At 38.0% G+C, this 20,951-nt stretch overlaps 1 protein-coding gene and 7 non-coding genes across 8 annotated transcripts; 4 read left to right on the top strand and 4 right to left on the bottom strand.

Moving 5' to 3' along the window:
- The first annotated feature begins 718 nt into the window (after window positions 1–718).
- On the top strand, window positions 719–791 carry Trnaa-agc. The gene has a single exon. It is a non-coding gene; the product is annotated as a tRNA-Ala (tRNA).
- Window positions 792–1,254: 463 nt separating this feature from the next.
- Window positions 1,255–1,327, bottom strand: Trnaa-agc. Its single transcript has one exon. It is a non-coding gene; the product is annotated as a tRNA-Ala (tRNA).
- A 568-nt stretch (window positions 1,328–1,895) lies between these two features.
- On the bottom strand, window positions 1,896–1,967 carry Trnap-ugg. The gene has a single exon. It is a non-coding gene; the product is annotated as a tRNA-Pro (tRNA).
- Window positions 1,968–2,199: 232 nt separating this feature from the next.
- Window positions 2,200–2,272, top strand: Trnaa-agc. Its single transcript has one exon. It is a non-coding gene; the product is annotated as a tRNA-Ala (tRNA).
- A 437-nt stretch (window positions 2,273–2,709) lies between these two features.
- LOC119559522 lies at window positions 2,710–3,288 on the bottom strand. The gene is made up of 3 exons (XM_037872590.1): window positions 3,075–3,288; window positions 2,873–3,001; window positions 2,710–2,812 (listed from the first exon to the last, which is right to left on the bottom strand). The coding sequence occupies exons 1-3, from the start codon at window positions 3,264–3,266 to the stop codon at window positions 2,777–2,779; spliced, it is 357 nt and encodes a 118-aa protein (XP_037728518.1). The 5' UTR covers window positions 3,267–3,288; the 3' UTR covers window positions 2,710–2,776.
- Window positions 3,289–18,132: 14,844 nt separating this feature from the next.
- On the bottom strand, window positions 18,133–18,204 carry Trnap-ugg. The gene has a single exon. It is a non-coding gene; the product is annotated as a tRNA-Pro (tRNA).
- A 568-nt stretch (window positions 18,205–18,772) lies between these two features.
- On the top strand, window positions 18,773–18,845 carry Trnaa-agc. The gene has a single exon. It is a non-coding gene; the product is annotated as a tRNA-Ala (tRNA).
- Window positions 18,846–20,772: 1,927 nt separating this feature from the next.
- On the top strand, window positions 20,773–20,845 carry Trnav-aac. Its single transcript has one exon. It is a non-coding gene; the product is annotated as a tRNA-Val (tRNA).
- Window positions 20,846–20,951: the final 106 nt, after the last annotated feature.

Below are 20,951 nucleotides of genomic sequence, written 5' to 3'. Positions count from 1 at the left end.
GCCTGACAAATCTCCATAAACCATTTCCTACTCACCTCACCATAACTACTTCATTAAATTAAATAAAACAAATGTATTTATAAATGTAAAAGAAAGGTCTAATTGTTTTAGATCAAACCAAGTTATAAGGAAAACCATTCATCTTAAAGAATCCATCAAATAATCAATACGCATGTGGATTTTGCTTGTTTTGTTCGTATTGTCTTGACTTTATGCTAATGCTTTGACGCTTATTTTTATAAAAATTTTCATTTGCTTTGCATCTTGTGTTTACTTTGCGCGTCGATTTTTCATTTGGGTTTATTTGTGCTTGTTCGGGGCCCACTTTTAAAATTTCCATAATTATATGCATCAGCTGGCAGGTGACTGAATGGAGAAGGCATGGTGATGCGAAAGGACGAGACGCGCCAAAGAATGAATCCTGGAAAACAATGAAAAGAAGGACCGGCGAGAACAATTTGTGTGTGAGTCTGTGCCTTCGTTATTTTTATGGCAGAATAAACCTGCGCCAAAGTGTAAATATTGACAGTTTTTAAATTATAATCAAAGCGAATAAATAATAAAACAAAACAAGAAAGAAAACAAAACAGTTTGTGAAAATTAATTGGGTGGCTGTTATTGCGGGCATCTCTGAGCGTTTCATTCCAGATCGTTTCAGCCAGTGATTTCAATTCCTTCCCTTGGAACCACATGCGATTTTGGCCAGCGGTGATCACCAGGGGATGTAGCTCAGATGGTAGAGCGCTCGCTTAGCATGTGAGAGGTACGGGGATCGATGCCCCGCATCTCCAACTTGGAAAATACATTTTTTTTGTCTATTTTTATTATACAGACAACATAATTTAAGCAAATAAAAATAAAAGTGGATCGCCGCCAAGAAATAAAACAATCAATCAATCTTTATTGTAGACTTTTGTTTTTTAAGATTTCGATTTTTTTTTTAATTTTAAAATTTTCATAATTTTTAAACACCTTGTGGAAAATAAAACATAGTTGTTTTGTTATAGTTGTAATAGTTGTAACAAAACTTTTAAATAACACATATTTTGGGTAAATAAACTACAATTCGTTTTGAACAAAAATATTTTTCTTAATATTCGCACTCGGAATAAACCACTCGGAATTGTTAACATCTCAAAAGAGGAATTTTCTAAAGAGTTGCTATATGAATTATTATAAGGTCAATTTATATGTTATTTAAGGATATTAATATATAACATGTTAGAAGAGACGCCAAAAAAAAATTGTTGTCCTTGGAGATGCGGGGCATCGATCCCCGTACCTCTCACATGCTAAGCGAGCGCTCTACCATCTGAGCTACATCCCCATATAACGGTACCCGAAATTCGGTGCTCCAAGGATTTACGGGTCGATTTTATAAGCAAATGCAAGAGCTCTATAAATAGATACTTCCCTTACTATTCATGACCACGATCTTTCACTTTCCGCTTGGTCAACATATCACGTTAAAAGCATTCAACGTGTTCAATGCAATGACACAGATTGATTAAAATCAATATGATTTCGTTGTCGACCTTTTGTGAAAGTGGCTACGACATTATTATGCAACTAAAGTCAGACCAGTTTATGAGGCAATAAGACGCCTAGAAACAATATCATCGAAAACTGGTTGAAGAAAATGTTTTAAACCAGATTCAATTTTTTACTTATTCAATGTTTTTAACAAATATTGTATATTTTTTCTTTAGGGTCAGGCTAAAATGTTTAAAATTTTATACAAAGAAGAAAAAATAAAAACAAATACTACTCAGGATCAAATATTTTGTTTAAAAACTTGTTAAAAGTATTTATTGAAATACACAGTAAACACGAACAAAAATTTGATTTGAAGCCCTTGTCACAGTTAAAATCTTAGCGACAGAAAAAAATAATTCGGGCTCAACCGGGATTTGAACCCGGGACCTCTCGCACCCAAAGCGAGAATCATACCCCTAGACCATTGAGCCTCTTGATTTTACGGCGGCCAAATAGCCGAAATCAGCAACCGATTGCTGGCCCAAGCTAAATTTAGAGAAAATAAAATTAAAATGCAGTCAACTAGTTTCGATGTCTTTTGTTATCTCCGTGGCCTCATTTTGTACAAGGTGAACAGCATGTTTCAGGCGGTATATCTATGAATAGTTACTTCTTACTTACTGTAAAATTTTGGCAGGCCTTTTGGCGAGCGGAAGTGCAAGAGGGGATGTAGCTCAGATGGTAGAGCGCTCGCTTAGCATGTGAGAGGTACGGGGATCGATGCCCCGCATCTCCAAGAGGAATTCTTTTTTTCAACTTTTTTAATATTTTGCAGTTCATAGTGTTTTAAAATGTAAAACATTTTTATACTTCTTTTATACTCGTAGAGTAAAAGGGTATACTAGATTCGTCGGAAAGTATGTAACAGGTAGAAGGAAGCGTTTCCGACCCCATAGGGTATATATATATATTCTTGATCAGGATCACTAGCCGAGTCGATCTAGTCATGTTCGTCGGTCTGTATGAACGCTGAGATCTCTTGCGCAGCGCAAGTCGAGGCCATTGACTATAGCGTTTTCTCTTTTTAATAACACAAAAGTTCAAAATAAAAACAAAATACGATTAGTTTATAAGCGAACCAATTTTTCTCTTTATTATTCTTTTGATACGATTTTTTTTGTATGTCAATATTAACTCAATTTTTTTTTAGATCTATATTTATTTTAAAGAAAATTATAGTTATCAAAGAAACTATAAGTTTTTAGGTGAAATTTTTATTGAATGTTCTTCAAATAAATAATTAATCTAATGGTTCATCAATGCTCAGAGTCACTTTCTGCAAAAAAAAAACGTATAAATTAATAAGGATTAATGTTTTAGTTTTCTGGAATCTTACTTTTTGGACTGGGCAGCAAACCAAACCTCCCGGGCATGGTAATCTTTTCGAGTGGTAAATGTGCCGAACTTTGCACAAATCCGGTTCTACACATTTTTGGTAACCATTTATGTCACAAGCCAGATCAATCTGATTATTTAGTTGAAATTAATAAGTTTAACCGTAGGAAACAAAAATGTAGGATTATTTCATTTGAACTTACATCTTCAAGTTTACAACAAGTTTCATCTTGTGCGCAGCTGTAATCAAAATTTGTACGGTACGTCTTTTTAATTGCACAATTGTTTATTTTGACACATTGAGACTTTCCATCCGAATTACAAGGGGCAGAAGCTTGGCTCAGCCCGAAAAGAACGAAGATCACGAGAAAACCAGAAATTGTCCAGTGTGCCATGATTAAAGCTGAAGTCGAGACTGAGTTCATTATAGAGCTGAGCTGGATTATAAAGCTTTTGGGAAATTATATGTACACTTATCAGGTCAAGCTTTATCAAAATTATACAGTATACAGTCCAAAGTCAAATTCTTTTGATTTTATTTCACATTTTAATGCCAATGTGAATAACCTATCAAGAATTTTTGAATAAATAGTTAAAAAACAAAAATAAAAAAAAATGTATGCATCATTTTAGGATCTTCACATATTGATCATATAGTTTTAGCGAACTTTCCTTTAAAGCCCTGCCTGCAGACCCATCGCATCCATCAGCCTAATGGAATAAACCCCTTGGACAAAGTTCGAGAGTTGCCGACTCCCGTAACCTGCACAAATATTTAATTATTCATAACTTTAAACAATCACGGCGACGTCAGCATCATCCGTGTAACCCCAGGGTCTGGCCCCCACGATTTATCCCACTCCAATTACAACGCAACAAACACAATACAAACAAAAACAGGAGAAAGGATACCGCGGGGATTCCCCCGACCACCGAGAACGTTTAGCTGCTGTTCTGCCGGCTACCGCTGATGGTAATAACATTGTCGTAAAATCATGTTTGGCTTATCGTGGGACTCCCGGGACGATGATCCTGGATCTCGGGATTTCTGGGGGAAGGTCCCGCGCACGCTGCATTTAAATGCCGGCAACGTCGAGGAACGGCGTGAATTATAGAGGCGTAGGTTAAATGCCGTTAGACAGCCCCATAAACTGCGAACCCTTTCTGACAGCCGACTTGGCTCACAGAGTAAAAAATATAACGCCTTGAAAAAGGTATTTCCCACCTTATTCGGTATTCCCTAATATAATATATTTTCCAACGTCTTGACAAAAATGTAATTAAATTCGTTATTTGACTTAAAGTAATAAACAGATGACAACTTAAAAATTTGCTTTGAGATTATTTTCTTATCAGCACTTAGACATAACTAAAAGTTGTTTATACAAAGTGAGTAAATAATACTGTAATAAAAATAATAATTATTCTTAGTCACAAATATTGTATTAAGTTTAAAAAGATTCAAGGTTATCAATGAAAAGACAGCGGAGCTGTTCAATGAACTGCTTAATGATTAATCTTTAATATATATTTTTTCACTTGGGTCGTTTTTTATTGAGGTTAACAATTTCAAGGCAATTCTTAGCAAATGTTTTTATTTTCCTATTATTATACTGCATTGGTCAGACTAGTAACAACAAAAAGGAGAATATTAAATCTACAAATAACTTTTAATATTCACATAACACTGGTGAGTTTATTTTCTGATTAGATGATTTTTATAAAGTAAGAAAGGAAGTGACACTGATAAAAAAAACCTATAAAAAATTTTCTGAGTGCACATAAACTTCAAATATAAATAAGTCATGGCTGTGTGCGATTCAAAAAGTTGTTGGCTTTTGCTTTTAATTTTTGTGAAATTATTTGCATTCGCTCGCACAGAAAACTAATGCAAAGAAAGTTCTGTTCGAAAGGCATCTAGAACCAGGATCCTGCCAATCCTCCTGTTCCTCGGCTTGTTTTCTTGTAATTATCGCTTTTGTTTGTTGGCTGAACTTTTGCCAGGTTTTGGCCGCCGGCTAACATACAAAATTAGCGCTCCGCTCACCAAAATGACTAAACAATATTTACTATTTGCCGGATGCGGGCGGTGGTTTTGAACCCATCTCAGGGGGATGGCGAAGTCTCAAGACGCTTCCAAAGTGGGCAACATATTGTCGTTGTACGCCGAACAACATAATTTTCTAATTGGCCAAAGTTGCTGCCAAGTTTTCGCCCAGACAGACCGAGAAAACATTTGTTCTCAGTTTCGGTTTGCTAATTCAATTTTAATGCTTGATTTCATATTAATTGAAAACGGCGTTTTGAAAAGATTTTCGGAAAATTTTTGTGGGGGTTGATATTCATGAATTGACAGTTGAGGAAATGTCTTTTTAAATCTAAAAATATGTATTTGATGGTCATTTATATTTAATATAATATCAAAAACTTAACTATGCAAAAATTCTGTTAGTTAAATTTAACCTACGCCTGGTAACCCCCAATAAGCTCTCACTTCCGCAGTGAAACTCATTCAACCTTTGCCATCTTTAGTCAGTTCACTTCGACCCCAAGTTGTATTTGCCCAAGGGCTTCTGAGGCCATTCCAAAGGCGTTCATAACAGATGACCTCATATTTGTGGCACCCACACCCCAAAAACCCGGGAAGAAGTTTGATTTCAAGACGCTTTTTCTTGTCGCCGCTTTTTATGGCATGCACAAAAGCCAAAAGGCAAACACACTCGAGTCATAAAAAGATGCCTGCAGACAAACAAAGCGACACACGAGCATAGGATAGGATGGAATACGATGGGATAGTATAGGACCAACATAAAGATCAAATGTCAATACAGGGAATCGGGGAGGGAGGTTCAGCTAAATGTGGCCAAAAGACGGCAGTGGAAAGACAAACAGCAGCGACAGGAAAATGTACAACAAATTTCTAAACGTTGTCATAAAAATGAAATGAAAACAAGCAGAAGGCGGTCAACAAACGGGAAAAGCTAAACTTAAGACATTCAATAAGTTTACTTACGCCAGGCTAAACAACAGCCACAAAAAAATGAGTGGGGGGAGCTCTGACCTTTTTATCGCTTTAAATATGTTTATGACCAGGTTTTTCGGGGGGTTATCTAGCAGTCCGCTTATAAATCTCAAGGTTTTATGTGTATGGGCACGAAATTGTTTTTAACGACAATGTGTGTCCATGTAAATTATTAGTTTAATAACGTCTCAGCTTAGGGCAATTACTATGGCTCTTCGGGGATCATGCTTTATGGGGCTTGATAAAATATATAGAAAATATAAAAAGAATGGATTTACTTGGAATACATTTGAGGGTGCAATAGATTAGGTAAATAAAAAAAATCCCGCTTTATATTCAAATATTTATTAAATATAAGAATGTTTATTTAACAACAGTTTACATAGGCTGATAAAATAATTTGATATTTACTTAATATAAACTATTCTAGTGCTGATAGAAGGATCTACTAACCAATCTGTATCTTTCACTTCAGCAAACCCACCACTCAAGGTCTTAATCAAATCACGGTCATAAGGATACCCTCATAAATATGTCAATTAATGGCACGCCCCCCGCCCACAGACACCGTCTGTCTGCTGTCTTATCTCAATGAAGACATAAACGCTCTGATATCAATTTATGTCAATGTAAATGTTTCTTTGTTGTTCGCCCGAGATTGGGTATAATGTATGCGAACCTCGCCACCACTCCAAGGAACATGTGTCGGCGAATCTTAAATGGAGCTTATGAAACTATTAAAAGGCGAGCAGACAAGGCACACACACACACGTGTCTCACAAACAAACAAACAAACAGGCATACGGGATAGTGTCCTTATAGAGGGGGAGCCACATATCTTCGGGTTGGGGGTAATTAGTTTGCTACACGCTCGAGGCGTGCCTTCGTGTCCTGTTGGTCCTGGGCATCCATGAATAATTCCAGGCGGTGGCAAAAACTTTGACCAGCTGCTCGAAAAGGTTGACAAAACCCCAAGCCAGGCTAACCGCAAGACCAAGATGGTAATAACGATGATGATGATGATGGGGATTTTCAAGGGGAACAAGCCCCTGAGTAGATTACTCATACGCACGATTGCCCAGGAACATTAATTATTTAGCCCGTCTTTTCTATTTTTTTGCAGCTAATTATAATTGCCTCTGTCTTCGCAACACATTTGCATAATTCCGCTCTAAACAATAAAAATCTAATTTGGCCCCGCTTGCCATTGTAATTTCTTGTTAAATTCATAATTGTTAATTTCTGTTGTTTCTGGCATTTTCTTTGGGGCTTAACTTTAATTAAGGGGCAAGTGCCCAGGGTTTCTGCCTCGGCATGTCCTGCTGCACGGGATGTCCTGTTTACGAGGGTGGAAAGATTGAGGAGAGTCGTGCATGTGAATGGTCAGTCTGGTCACTGAAGACGACTCCCCAAAGGGTGAAGGAATTCTGGGTGCTTTTAATGAACTTGGCAGTGGCAGAGATTCCCTGAAAGCAGAAGTAATAATAATAAAAGGGAGATCTTGTTTCTGAAAGAATCAGAAAATTCATTTTCAAACCGAGATTTTATTTATTTATTAACATTACATTTACAATAAACGGCCTTAATAAAATTGGTTCTACTTTGTATAGTTTCAAATGTTGCTATCTCGCTCAGACCCAGAGTAATTTAATCCGCCTTATCGCCTTTTTCTCTCTTTTCCGATTTGAGATAACTGTCAAAGAGAGGAAACCAAAGAAATACCATTTCTCAATATCAAGAGTATTTTATTCAATACTTACTTATTGTATATTTACCATGGGAATATCAAATTCTCAATTATATTTTGTTATGTGTACTTAAAAATTTCTTTGTGTGATTTTAACTTTTAACAAAGATTTCATTTAATTTCTTTGTGGCGAAAATCATTAAACAAATACCTACTCCCCCTCTGTTGCCTTACCTATTTATTTCTTTACCAATAAAAGACAATTCAACAAGAGAACGCTTCTAAACGATTTGGTTGTTCCTGCCACAATTAGCTCCCCTTCCCCCAGGAAAACCACTAAATGTGGACCATTAAAAAGGCAAAACTTTAAGCGGCTCTCCAAGGCACCTTCCTCCGTCCCCCTTTCCGTATTGCCAAGAAACAAAAACCATTAAAACAATTTAATCGCACTCGAGAAAATCTTCGCGAGCCAGAAAGTCGAGCATGAAATGCAAAAGTTTTTATTTTGACGCCTGGCGCCTTTGCTCCTTGGCTCCTCCTGATTGTAAATCGTTATCCTCCCGGGGGACTCCAGTTCGGAGGTGTTTTTGCTTTCCTGCCACCCTTACAAGTTAATTTTCACATTGGGACATGACTGACACCCTCCTCTTTGAGTCGCGGTAATTTCCTCGGCACTTTTGTTTAGTTTTTGATTTGACTTTTACTTTTTGCTTGCTGGTTTTTCGGTTTTGGCCGGCTAATTATCATCATTTTGGCCAAATGCCTGAAGCGATTTGCCTTGGCCGTTGTTGTTATGCTCCAAAGTTCCAAAGGGGATGATGTCTTTGGGGAGTTTTTTGGGCCATTATGTAGCCATCAAAATAACTTGTTGTTGCGGGGGAAACTTTTTGCTGTGATTTTCATAGCCGAAAAACAATCAAAATTTAATGTGCGGCGCCGCACTTTGATTGAAAAATAAAATACTCAGCATAATCAAATAAATGCCCGAACAACAACAGCAGGCAGGCAGTCAAAAAAAGTGTGCAAAATAAACTGCTCATCATTTTCCAGGCCTGCAGTTCCAGGTCCTTTAGAACAATCCCCGAAACGAACCCATTCCGAAACGCGATTCCGATTCCACCCGCATTTGCACGATTCGTTAAACAAAGCACACGTTAACAGGAGCGAACCGAAGGACGTTGGATGGGCGGTGGGTGGTGAGCAGGGGGCGGGGCAAGGACAAACAGACATTTCGGGCGGTCAGTTTCAGTAAAAGCCCACCGGCCATCAGGGGGTTAAGATGAGGGAGGTACCCAAATATCTGGCAACACATTTGGTTAAAAAAAAATGGGCAATAAAGAAGGCATTTCAGATCTTAGATCATCAATTTAAACAGTAAATTTAAATATAAGCTAATTTTCTTGAAACATGTAATTTTTTTGACCCTAATACTTATTCCTTGATCAGAATTCCTATAAATAATAGTATTAGATATGGATTAAAATCTGTATTTATTATTTAAATAAAATAAGATGTGTATATTATATATACAATTCATTGGGGGATTAATAGCTTGATAAATAAATTCAGAAAACAGATAAAAAAAATCAAATTTTCATTATAAATACGATTATATTATATTATATTAATCTAAGATAATAAATATTAATTCCTTTCTCGTGATAAATAATAAGTCATAAAAAGAAATAAATGAATCGCACTCAGAGCATTCCAACTTCTTCCAAACCCAAAAATCCCCAAAGGCCATCTTTTGTGTGTGGTCCATCAAATGCTTTTAACTCTTATTTGTTTAATACATTTTTTGGTCATGGGAGCGAAAGAGTTGTTGTTGCTGCTTCTTTTGTTTGCCAGCTACAACTGTCATTTTGGGACAAGGTCCAAAAAAATAAAAAACACAAGGAAAAGTCGGAAAAAATATACAAACGAAAAACAAGAAGAAACATTGCAAAATTGTTGGCAAATATTGAATTTGCAACATATTCGACTCATATGTCACTCCGAATCGGTGGAAGCTGTCGCGAGTGAGTAACAAAAGGTCTCTGTTTACCAACATTTGCATTTTATTTTGTTTTCCTTTTTTTTACCTTTTGGAGTTGCCAAAAAAGTTGACCAGCAGGATGACGAATAGAGCAGAGGATTGTGGAAATGGGGGATGTACGAGAAAAATATCAAATGCAGCACAGCTGTTGTGCAAATAGTGGGACATTAATTTTAATTGTTTTGTTAGGATGGGAATTGTTAAAAGGGAAAGTGCTGAAGATTTTAAAAAATGGGTTGGGGGTTCCAAAAAAAAAGGAGAATAGGTGGTGTTATAAACATCTTCAAATCTATCTTAACTTTATTATTTCATAAAACATTACTTTTTACAAAGTTTTTTGTATGAATAGGATTTTAATAATTTAATTTGATCATTCAATGTAATTGTCGGTCCAATTTAAATTCAAAATGTCTGCAATAACTATTGTTCTACCACTTAATATCCCCATAGTATTAGTTTCACCTCAGATCCCAACCTTCCCTGACAATTTCAACCCTTTTGGAAGTACCCTTTCGGGAAAACAATAAAAATGAATATGTATTTAAATAACAGTTGCTATCAACACCGTCACACGCTGCTCCCCGCATTTGCAACTCACTCACATAACCCCTTAAGCACCTTTGTCCGGCAAAAATATTCGAGAATGAGATGAGAAAAATGTAGAAACTGCGGTCCAAGTAACTATAACATTTAAGCGGCTTTTGGCAAAAGTTGTGAGCCATTTGATAGCCTCTGGCTTTAAGGGAGTTGACCCATCCTCGGAAAAGTGTTTTTCATATGTTGGCATAAAAATAAAATGTACGAGCTTTTTATTTTTATGGCTGACAACTGGCAAGGTTGAGACCTGGAAGCCTAAATCATGTAAAGGATTTGCGTTTTATCATGTCTCGGGGCAGACTTTTGGGTAACCATCGCCTTTTTGGGTGAGGTGATACCAGAAGTTGACAGGAAATTGAAAATTTCCAGCAGGCGTCATGTGTACGTTTGCCTTTTGCCGGGTTTGAAGTGTCAGCGTTCCGATTCCCAAGGAGGCCAATAACATTTACGCTAATTTGATAATCTGTTCACGCACAAGGACCAGACATTTGCATGGGGTCCTGGACGCCCCTAATTGGCTGAAATGGGACCCCAGGGACCCCGAAACCCCGGGAACTGTTTATGCCCTGTTCCTCTATCTGTATCTTTATACACATATTCAGCGGATGGACCCTTTTTGGGCCCTATCAGCGCGTTATCATCGCATTTCCTTTCACTCTTGAGCGAACCGAAACACTTTTGGTCCGTGGTCAGCGAGTTTATTATTTTGTCCTTTATTTTTATGCCCGCTTATCGCTCTGTTGCGATGGCCAGAAAGCTGCTTCAACCAGCAAAGAAGTCCGTTTTGGTAATCGCTTTTACACGCTTGACTTCAGATGAAATTAGCTGCGGGTTCGGGATTTGTTTTGGGGTATGTTTTGGGTCAGAGGTTAGCTAAATAAATTAGGTATATCAGAATATAATTATTTATTTGGTCTAAAGAAAAACTTGGTAAGCGGAAAATAATGGGTTTCGGCAGAGAAATAAATTCTAAAAAAATGTATGGCCCAACTTTTATTTAAGATTTTGTTATATGAAGTTATTATAATACCATTTAGCTATTTTAGTCAGCAATTTTGCGCCCATAAAAATCTTTTTATTCCAAAATGTGAGTTCCTAAATGTTCTGTCTGCTCTTCGCTTCTCATTCTTATTAGCTGGATGCTACCCGTTGAAATTGGCTCGCATCAACGGAAATGTTGGGCTGGCCCACATGGCGTATGAGCAATCTGCTTCCCCTCGACACACACAAAAACATACGCCCCGTGGGCATTTCTCTGTGTGGCCTGATATCCTGGTGTGCGACAAGATTTATGTATGTTTTCTTTTTCTGTCGGCGTACATTTTAACGCCTGCAAATTTGCTAATTAATTAGTTTAAATGCTCAAGGAGAGCTGACTTAAGATGTAATTATAATGGAAATCGAGTTGTGCACCGCATATAGATCAATTTCAGTTGCCTTACCAGGGATATACCTCATATAACATACCCAAATTAATGCGTCTATGAGTGACTAACACAGACGTGGTAAAAAACGCTTCAAAAAAGAGATGAAGGGTGTGGGAAAACACGCGCTCGTTTTTACACGCATGTAATTTGTGGGAAATTTGTTCAACTTCAACCCTTTTTCTGCACTTTTCGCATACTTTTGCGGCAAATAAAGGGAAAATTAATTTAACGCGTGTTTTTCCTGGGTCCCTGCATAATGGAATTGATTTAAGGTTATTAATATGAGCACTCTGGGCCAAAAAAAAAAGCAAAGAATTCCGGGAGATGCCTAAGTAAATGTTTGTAGCTGCTGTTGCTACTGCGACTGTTGGTAACCTTTAACGTCAATTTTATGCAAATTATGTTGTTTCGGCTGGAGATTTCCTCTGTGGAGGATGGATGCCGATGTCTCGCTGTGTGTGGCGAGGGGGCGTGGCACTTTCGAAACGACGGGGCGTCGCTTGAAAGTTTTCTGGGCTCTGGAGTGCTGCCGGGGAGTGTTGTTATTGAAGTTTCCCGAGGTGGCGTCTGCCGACTGCTCACTGCTCACTGCTGAATGCTGACTTATTCAATAAGCCAAGTTGAAGTATGCTCCATTATATATTTGCTGGTGGCTGTGGCCGTAGCTGCTTAAGCAAATACCTTGTGCTCGTGTATGCAAAAAGTGCAAATAATAATAATAAAGAGTACTTATTGTTTGATTTATGTGTCTGTGTATGCACAATGCTGGCCAGGCGAAGGATGAGCTATGTTTTGGTTTCAAGACGGAAGGGAGATCCATTTTCCAAGCTGACTGCCTTCCCTATATCTCGGTTTTATTGAGTTACAGACAGAATTATGAAATGAATTTATTACTGAATGGTTATTCTAATAAACGTATCCATGTTGTTAATCGTTTAAAAAATAATTCTTGAGTCTTAATGGGTGATCCTTTGCTATTGTTTAATAATTTAATAAGTTTTATTGAATTTATTTAGTTCAAGCTAAAAGTTATAAAACAGGGCTTTATATTAACAATAATTATACCCGTTACTCGTAGAGTAAAAGGGTATACTAGATTCGTCGGAAAGTATGTAACAGGCAGAAGGAAGCGTTTCCGACCCCATAAAGTATATATATTCTTGATCAGGATCACTAGCCGAGTCGATCTAGCCATGTCCGTCTGTCCGTCTGTCCGTCTGTCCGTCTGTCCGTCTGTCCGTCTGTCCGTCTGTCCGTCTGTCCGTATGAACGCTGAGATCTTGGAAACTATAAGAGTTACAATACTGGGATTAGGCATGCAGATTCCTGAGATTCCTGCGCAGCGCAAGTTTGTTTCAAAAGAGTGCCACGCCCACTCTAACGCCCACAAACCGCCCAAAACTGTGGCTCCTACAGTTTTGATGCTAGAACAAAAATTTTAACTGAAATGTATTGTTCTCATCAATACCTACCGACTGACCTAAAAAAAGTTTGCCACGCCCACTTTAACGCCCACAAACCGCCCACAAACTTCAAAAAATCGTAAATATGAACGCGGATATCTCGGAAAATATCAAAGATAGAGAAACGAGATTTCAGATTTAGATTCCGTAGGCTTGAGCGCAGCGCAAGTTTATTACGCGAATATGCCACGCCCACTCCAACGCCCACAAACCGCCCAAGTCTGTGGCGCCCACAATTTTCATGGTAGATAAAAAATTTAAACTGAAATGTATTGGTCTCGTCAATACCTATCGATTGATTTAAAAAAAACTTTGCCACGCCCACTCTAACGCCCACAACGCTTAAATCTGTCTACCGCCGGTAGGTGGCGCATTTGCTGCTTGCATATCTCCATTTTCCTTTGGTCCCTTTAGCTGAGTAACGGGTATCTGATAGTCGAGGTACTCGACTATAGCGTTCTTCCTTGTTTTCTTTACAATGAAAGGTAATGTAAGGTATGTGAAACTCCAAGATAAGTTACAATACCTTTTCCATATTTCATCCCAAAAACCCAATCCACAGAGTTTCCACTGCTTATTTTTGAAACCTACTTCACCCTCAGCAACTTTCGTTGGCTAATCCCCCGCCATTAGTTCTCCCAGCTAACCAACAATGAAAAACCCCCGATAAAGTCACCTTTATTTGTCAGTCTTAGGCTCCCCCGAGTCAACTGTCAAGTCCTTCCATACCAGACACGTTCCTTTGCCTTTCACGCAATCCTGAAGCGTTAAACCGCACACACCTATCACGATGATGATGATGTTCCCTTTCTTATTTTTTTTTCCAAGAACTGTTTTTGTTGTTCCACAGTGCGGATGGCTAAGTGAGCCATTTATCTTCGCTGGAACCTCAAGCGCGACATAACAGCAATAGCAACAACAGGGACTACAACAATCACTTCCTACAGGCGTCATCCAATCCTCAATAATACCGCTTTCGGAATAAAACGATTTATATGGCGCAACAACCAAAATCCTATAGAGGTGAACACAGGACCAGGGTTCGAAAATGCACTCAGAGGAAAATATGTTTAGTTATTGATGTTTCCTTTGTTATTTCCATGCGTTTTATAGCCATTAGGTTGGCTGATCAACGCTTAAATAAATAAAAAAGTTATTGATGTAACAATGTTCAAAGAAATTTGTAAGCAGATTTTGAAAGCTCAATAAAATCGGATAAATAATATATTAAATATTTTAAGAAAGTAAATATTTTGTAAAACAAAATAATATAAAATATATTCCAGTGTATAAGGCGAATCCTGTCGTATTTTCGTTTTATTCGGCCTTATCCAGACCAACATCAATCGAACAGCCGCAACAACAGCAACAACAAGTAGTAAATGAAACCCCTGTACCCAAAAAAAATAAAAACCGAAGTAAAATCGAAGATTGCTATCTTTGACGGCTTGTTTTCCTGCCCATCCTGGCTGGGCGGCATTGGGCGGGGGGCGTGGCAGCTATTATGTATTGGCGTTGAAACAATTTGAACAACAGTGGTCGGCGTCTCAGAAAGAGGGAGGAAAAAAAACAAATGAAAGGAAGTCGTTTAAAAGTACAAACGGACATTATTTATCGCTCAAACCATTTAGCCACAGAAACTACCCGAAGAAGAGCCAAAGAACAAAAAAAGGACCCACAGGAGCAGAAAGCTCAAATCCGAATACGAATCCGAGTCCTTAAGACCCCAAACCCTGGTCCATCCCGTGTTGTTGTGTCTACTTAGTTGTAATAAATGGAAAAACGCAAAGAGCACTGGCCACAATGCGTTGCATATAATTTCTATTCGAATTTGGGAGGTTCGGTTGGTGTAGGAAGTGGATTGAGCGGGTCTAGCAATTGGGTTTTAGGATAGCTACTAAGGGAAATCGATTGATTTCTGCTTGCTCAAGCAGTTTTCCCAATAAGTAATTTACAGTTGTCATTAAGTGGGAAAACATTTGCGGGTTTGTGGATAGGAAGTGCGTGAGGATAGCTGTACGAGATGAGTCTTTGTCTTTTCAAATAGGAGTACTAGATAACGTGTGTTGTTCTTGGTTGACTTCCAGGGATATGTAAGAAACAATATATCTAAAATACTTAATTATATTGGACGTTTAAAATGAAATATGATCCATTCTACAGATTTTATGTGATAAAAAGTACGAGTAAATAACTGAGTTCTTAGGATCATTAAAATTTATCGATTCTTAGGATCAACATTATAAAAAAAAAGTGTTAAATAAAATATTTTTTCTAATAAATGATCAAAAGTGATCCATTTAAAATAATACTGTACCTTAAAAACACTACGTTACAAAATATATAGTAAGTACCTTGAGAGAATATTTTTCGACAATGATATATATGTATATAACGTGTTTTAAAAGAATAGTTGAGATTGATTAAAAGGTTTTGGTTGAAAAAAATTTATCGAGAAATATATTCTTTGTATGCAAAACGTAATATTCAAATTCGTCTGCTCAAACACCTTTCTATTAGCACATCCATCCCGGTGGAAACCTCCCCGTTCATTCTCTTCAAACGTGTCATATGGAACGGCGTAGCGGAATCCTTGTCCAGATCCGCAGCTAACCCCCGCAAAAAAACCAAAGTCCCGCAGACAGCAGGCGGAGAAATGGGGATCCAGTGGCAGGAAGGCCGGAGAAATGGTGAGAGTCAGCTAGCCACGGGCATCTTATCGCCCTAAAACACTTTAGTGTCAGTCCCGCTGACAGCGGTCCAGCCTCGACTCGTGAACATTGTCGCCTTTTTGTTTGGGAGGATTGGATTGGTTGGTATGGAATGGCTGGGAGGATTGAGGAGTCGAGGATTGGAGTCCAGTGTTGTCTCTTAACGTGGCCAGTGGTCTTGTCGACATTGCGATAACAAAACACACAAGCACACACAAAAAAAGGTGGTAGAAAAAAAAGGCATTTTACGCTCTTGGCCATAATGAGGGTGATTTTCGTATTTGTGGTAGATTTGTCCACTTAGCAGGAATGACCAGGCCGAGGACCAAAGCTGTTGCAATTTGCTGGCAAATCATTTGTACATTTCCACAGTGGATTACGGTTTTTGGCCAGGACAGCCCTGATTCCTGATGATAATGCTCATAATTTGCGAGGCCTGCATATATTTTCGGGCACATTTTTTTTTTGGTTTTAGACCATGATATATGCGCCAGCATGCTTCAGCCATGATTTGTGCTAATGAGTGAGAATCGTTGGGTGGGATTCTACGTCTAGGATTTCATGGGAAAATTCGAAACCAAAGCTGGACAGATTCTTGCATTTAATTGGCATTTTTATGCGCTGGATGTGGGGGGAGGGTGAAAGTTTTTTAATAAAGACCCAGACCTCTCTTCATTCCAAGCGAGTTGATTTTCATTTTCATTTGCCCATTTAGCCAGCGACCTCAAGTGCGGGTTTCGACCGGCATTCCGGCATTTTGTCTCCCTCGGTGTGTACACAATTGTCTACGGATTTTCAATATTATTTGCTGCGGTCTTCCGATATACAAAAGTCCCCCCAGTTCGGCCATCTGGTACCATCATCTTGGGTCGGTCGGTCGTCCATTGTGGGTGTGAAAATTGTGGAAATCGTGGAAATTGCAAACGCTGACTGACTGCCACTGTCAACCGGTAGAAGCCGAACAAACTCATTGTAACCGCTTTCAATTGGGCATTTTATTTTATATTTGAATTTTAAAATTCCTTCCGCTCCGGCGACAGGCGACGACGGGCCACAGGAAAATGGACAATTTGTGTTTGTGGCAATTGATTGGCAAATATTGTCCGGCCAAATGGTTGAGGCGAAAAGGTTTGCTGATTAATACGCAGTGACAGCAAGTCAGGGTTAAAGAAAAAAGGTCTTTCAACGGATTTTAGAATATAAAGTACCTTTGTGGTGGATACTCAAAGGAGCTGTCGAATAACAGTATTTAAGGTTTGCATAAAATGGGAGATCCGGATAGTAAAAGATTTATTTATGCATTTTATAAATTTAAGTCTCTTTTATGTTCTTTATTGACTAAAGGTTGAGTCATTCATCCAATCAAGAACAAATCTGCTTGGTTGTAGTATTTGTTCTTCCCACTTTTTCAAGAACATGTGTTCTTGAAGTCAAAACCAAATGGTCCTTAGTTTTTTGAGACGACATTGTTCTTGATTTCATTTATAAAGAAGAAACTATCTTGGAATCGCATTTGGGTTGAAAGGTGCTTATGTGGGGAATAATTAAAGAAGCTGTCAGAGTAAGGATTTGTATTTACTGTTTTAGTAAATTAGATGGTAGGGTCTTAAAAAAAAGTTGTTATTTAGATTGTTGACCTGGAAAACCCTTAGATAATTCCTTTTCCATTTTAGGTTGACTCATGTTAATCGATCGAACTTTGCACTTAGCGTTCCTTAACTCCTTGTAGCAATTCATCCATAGCCGCACGCTCCATTTGAGCGTCTTAAAGTCGGCAATAAAAGAAAAAAAACTTTCTCAATGCCAACTTGCATGCAAATTACAAGCAATAAAACGTGGCACATTCCAATGCTTAGGCAAACTTCTGCTACAAGGCTCCAGAGCTCGGGGAGATTATTCTTTATTGTTTAGAGAATGACAGCTACAACGAGCAGCAGGACGAGAGTCCTTGTGGCAATTCGCACATCATGCGATTGGCATTGAGATTGCGACTTGGTATCGGGCAATTCCCAGGACTGTCATATGCGGGGACAACAAACACACCCGACCCGTGGGATATGCAAATTTGTCATCCAGTAAACCAAACAGAAAACACATACATATAAAGGAGTGAAATAATCATAAAAACGTCAGGCTCCGAAGTTCGTTGGGTTGAAACAATCCTGAATTGAATTTTTATCTATTGTATTGGCAATAAAGTCACATTGTCACAGCATGTATAAAATGATTATTGTTTACTCTTACCCTCCCTATATATGTGTGTAACTCTGCCTATATTTTTCTTTAGGGAGGAAAGGGAGCAAAAAGTTGAAATACGGGCTCAACCGGGATTTGAACCCGGGACCTCTCGCACCCAAAGCGAGAATCATACCCCTAGACCATTGAGCCGCCTACGATAAGAGTGCAATTTTTTTTTGTTTTTTTACCTAAAAAAGAGTTTAATCCACTTCACTTTGTGACCATCTGAAGACACATTTTCGACATGCATATTAAGTGAAATCGTGGCTTTAATAAGGGGGTCAACCAGTTTTTAAATGTTTCTTTTACGAGAGCTGCATGCATGCATAATTAAGCTAGATAAAAATTAACCCATGAATTTGAAAAACCACATTTTAACCAATTAAAAAAAATATTGATTTACATGATTATTGCCCTATCTTTTTGCTAAAACAGAAGCCGATTACCTTAAATCATAAATTTAAAATAAATAAAATTTAGTACACTTTGTCCTTGCTGTCTTTAATTGTATAAAATATAAGCACATTCAATAAAATAATTCAACTGATGAAAAATTTTAGTTCCAAATAAGATGTATCTCAAGACAAGTCATACCTCCATTTTTTTATTATTTGCTTTTTAAAAATATTTGCCTTGTTTTGTTGCAAACAAGGGGTTAAAGCCGATCGAACTGCCTGGTTTTTCTCTTAAAGCCCTCTAAAACGCCCAATTTCATCACGGGGATGTAGCTCAGATGGTAGAGCGCTCGCTTAGCATGTGAGAGGTACGGGGATCGATGCCCCGCATCTCCAAGTGGATTTCATTTTTCTTTCATCAGATCCCCATTTTATTTTTATTTAATTAGAGTTGAAAGAACGGTTGTACGGCAACTTACCCTCATCAGCGGATCGCTGATTTATTGACTTTTAAACACTGCAGTTGGCTCCCATTATTTTTCGTAGCACGGCAGCTGACTCATCAAAATTTGTTTTGTCTCCGGCGCTTTTGGCATGCTTTTAATTTAATTTGAAAAGTTTTGCATGCCCATTTGGCCCATTTAACCCCTTGCCTTTGGGCTTCGGGCCGAAAGAAAAAAATAGACAAAAAAATGGAAAGGAATATCATAAATAATGATGATAACTGTCTAAAGTTTTCAGGGCATGCTATGGTACAAATAGCCACTCCCGGCGCCCACACCAATTGCAATTAACTGGACAGAGGGCAAAAACCGAGAAGAAAAATATGACAATTAGGCGCAAAACTAATTGGGGATGGCTGGGGCCAATTTAAGGATTAGAAAGAAGCGAGAAAAAATTAAATTGGATATTATAAGGAGAAAGGGGAATTTATTTCTCAATGCTAAGTTGATGCTTAGGCTAACGATGTTTTAAAACAACTCTCTTCAGTCTTGAAACTTTTTTTTTCAAGGACAATTTACCAGATATATTCAAATGCTTACCGAAATATTGTTCTACCTTAAAGCTCCAATGTTTTTCCCGCCCACCACATTGTTCTTTCCTTAGATATTTTTTATTGTTTGGTTGGTTCAAGTTTTTGGCTTGCTATAAATCACAGGACTGAATCCATTGAAGATTTATGAGCTGCTAAATATGCTGGCGAAACAAGAGGCGAGGGTCGTGGCCAGGACACTTTAGCCAAAAAACTTTATCCACATATCAAACTTTAAAACGCAATTATCATGCATATATGTATGTACGATAGATGGAGGGGTGTATATTTGTATCCTGCCGTAGCGACTGTATTCTTCTCCTGTGTTGTTTTTTACTTGCGCAGATAAACAAAACAAGGTCCTAAATAAACAAAATGAGAAAAAGAATAAGCACGAAATGAGTAAAAACCTCCACCAGACAAAAATACAATTTGATTTTAATTGAAAAATAGCAACAACAGCATAAGCAAGTCCGAAAATGGGAAATAAAGGTGCTGATGGATGGGATATGTCTGGATTTGTTAAAGAACGGAATGTTAGAAGTCTAATAAGATACTTTTTATTAAAGACTAACATAATTTCTGTTGGGATGGTCAATAAAAACTGTCACCTTGGACCTCAAAGCTTATGGAAATTAATCCAATTAATGGCAAATACTTTTAGGCAAACCTTAACCCCCTTTTCGTACCACCGTATCCTTAACCCAACCGCACTTAAAATGCCATTAACAAAAGCACAAACAATTTTTACACTTTGCGTGCCAAGAAGAGCAAAAAAAGCAAACAACAACAAACTAGCCCTGCAAAAATAAGAGCAAGCCAAATAACAACAACACCCACTAAAATAGCAACAAACTGAATTTCCTTTTTATTTATTTTCTCAACAACTTTTTACCTTTTTTCCAACTCATTTTCAAGTGTTTCCACTTAGTTGGCTGTTGTTGTTGGCCCGGGCCATTAGAGGGGGTCAGATCGGGGTCAGAGAGTTGGGTCCTCATCGGCAATCTTGATGGGGTTAGCATTGTTTTTGTTGACTTAAGTCAACAAGGTCGAGGGTTAATGAAAGTTGGCTTGAAAGCTTCGAGGTTGCTTCACGGCTTGCTGCTTAAGTTGTCGCAATTCCTTGGGAAGGAGAAAGGATACAAGAAGGCGATATACATGTGGACTGTTTTAAAATTATTTTCTAGATTTATTTTTAAAAACATTAGCTTCCTAATTGCGGATATATTCATTGACTCATATTAAAAATCGTAGCTTATCTTGTCTAGGAAGGATTCGTCCGCCATCTTAGTTTCCGTGGTGTAGTGGTTATCACATCCGCCTAACACGCGGAAGGCCCCCGGTTCAATCCCGGGCGGAAACAGTTCAACTTTTTTTTGGTGTATTTCTCGATTATTTATTTTCGAAATAAAAATACAGCAAAATTATCAGACTTAATACTTCAGTAGCAAGAGCCAGTGCATTAAATA

This window comes from Drosophila subpulchrella, chromosome 3R (genome assembly GCF_014743375.2).
Source record: "Drosophila subpulchrella strain 33 F10 #4 breed RU33 chromosome 3R, RU_Dsub_v1.1 Primary Assembly, whole genome shotgun sequence".
NCBI lineage: Eukaryota > Metazoa > Arthropoda > Insecta > Diptera > Drosophilidae > Drosophila > Drosophila subpulchrella.
This window is presented reverse-complemented; position numbering and strand designations above follow the sequence as displayed.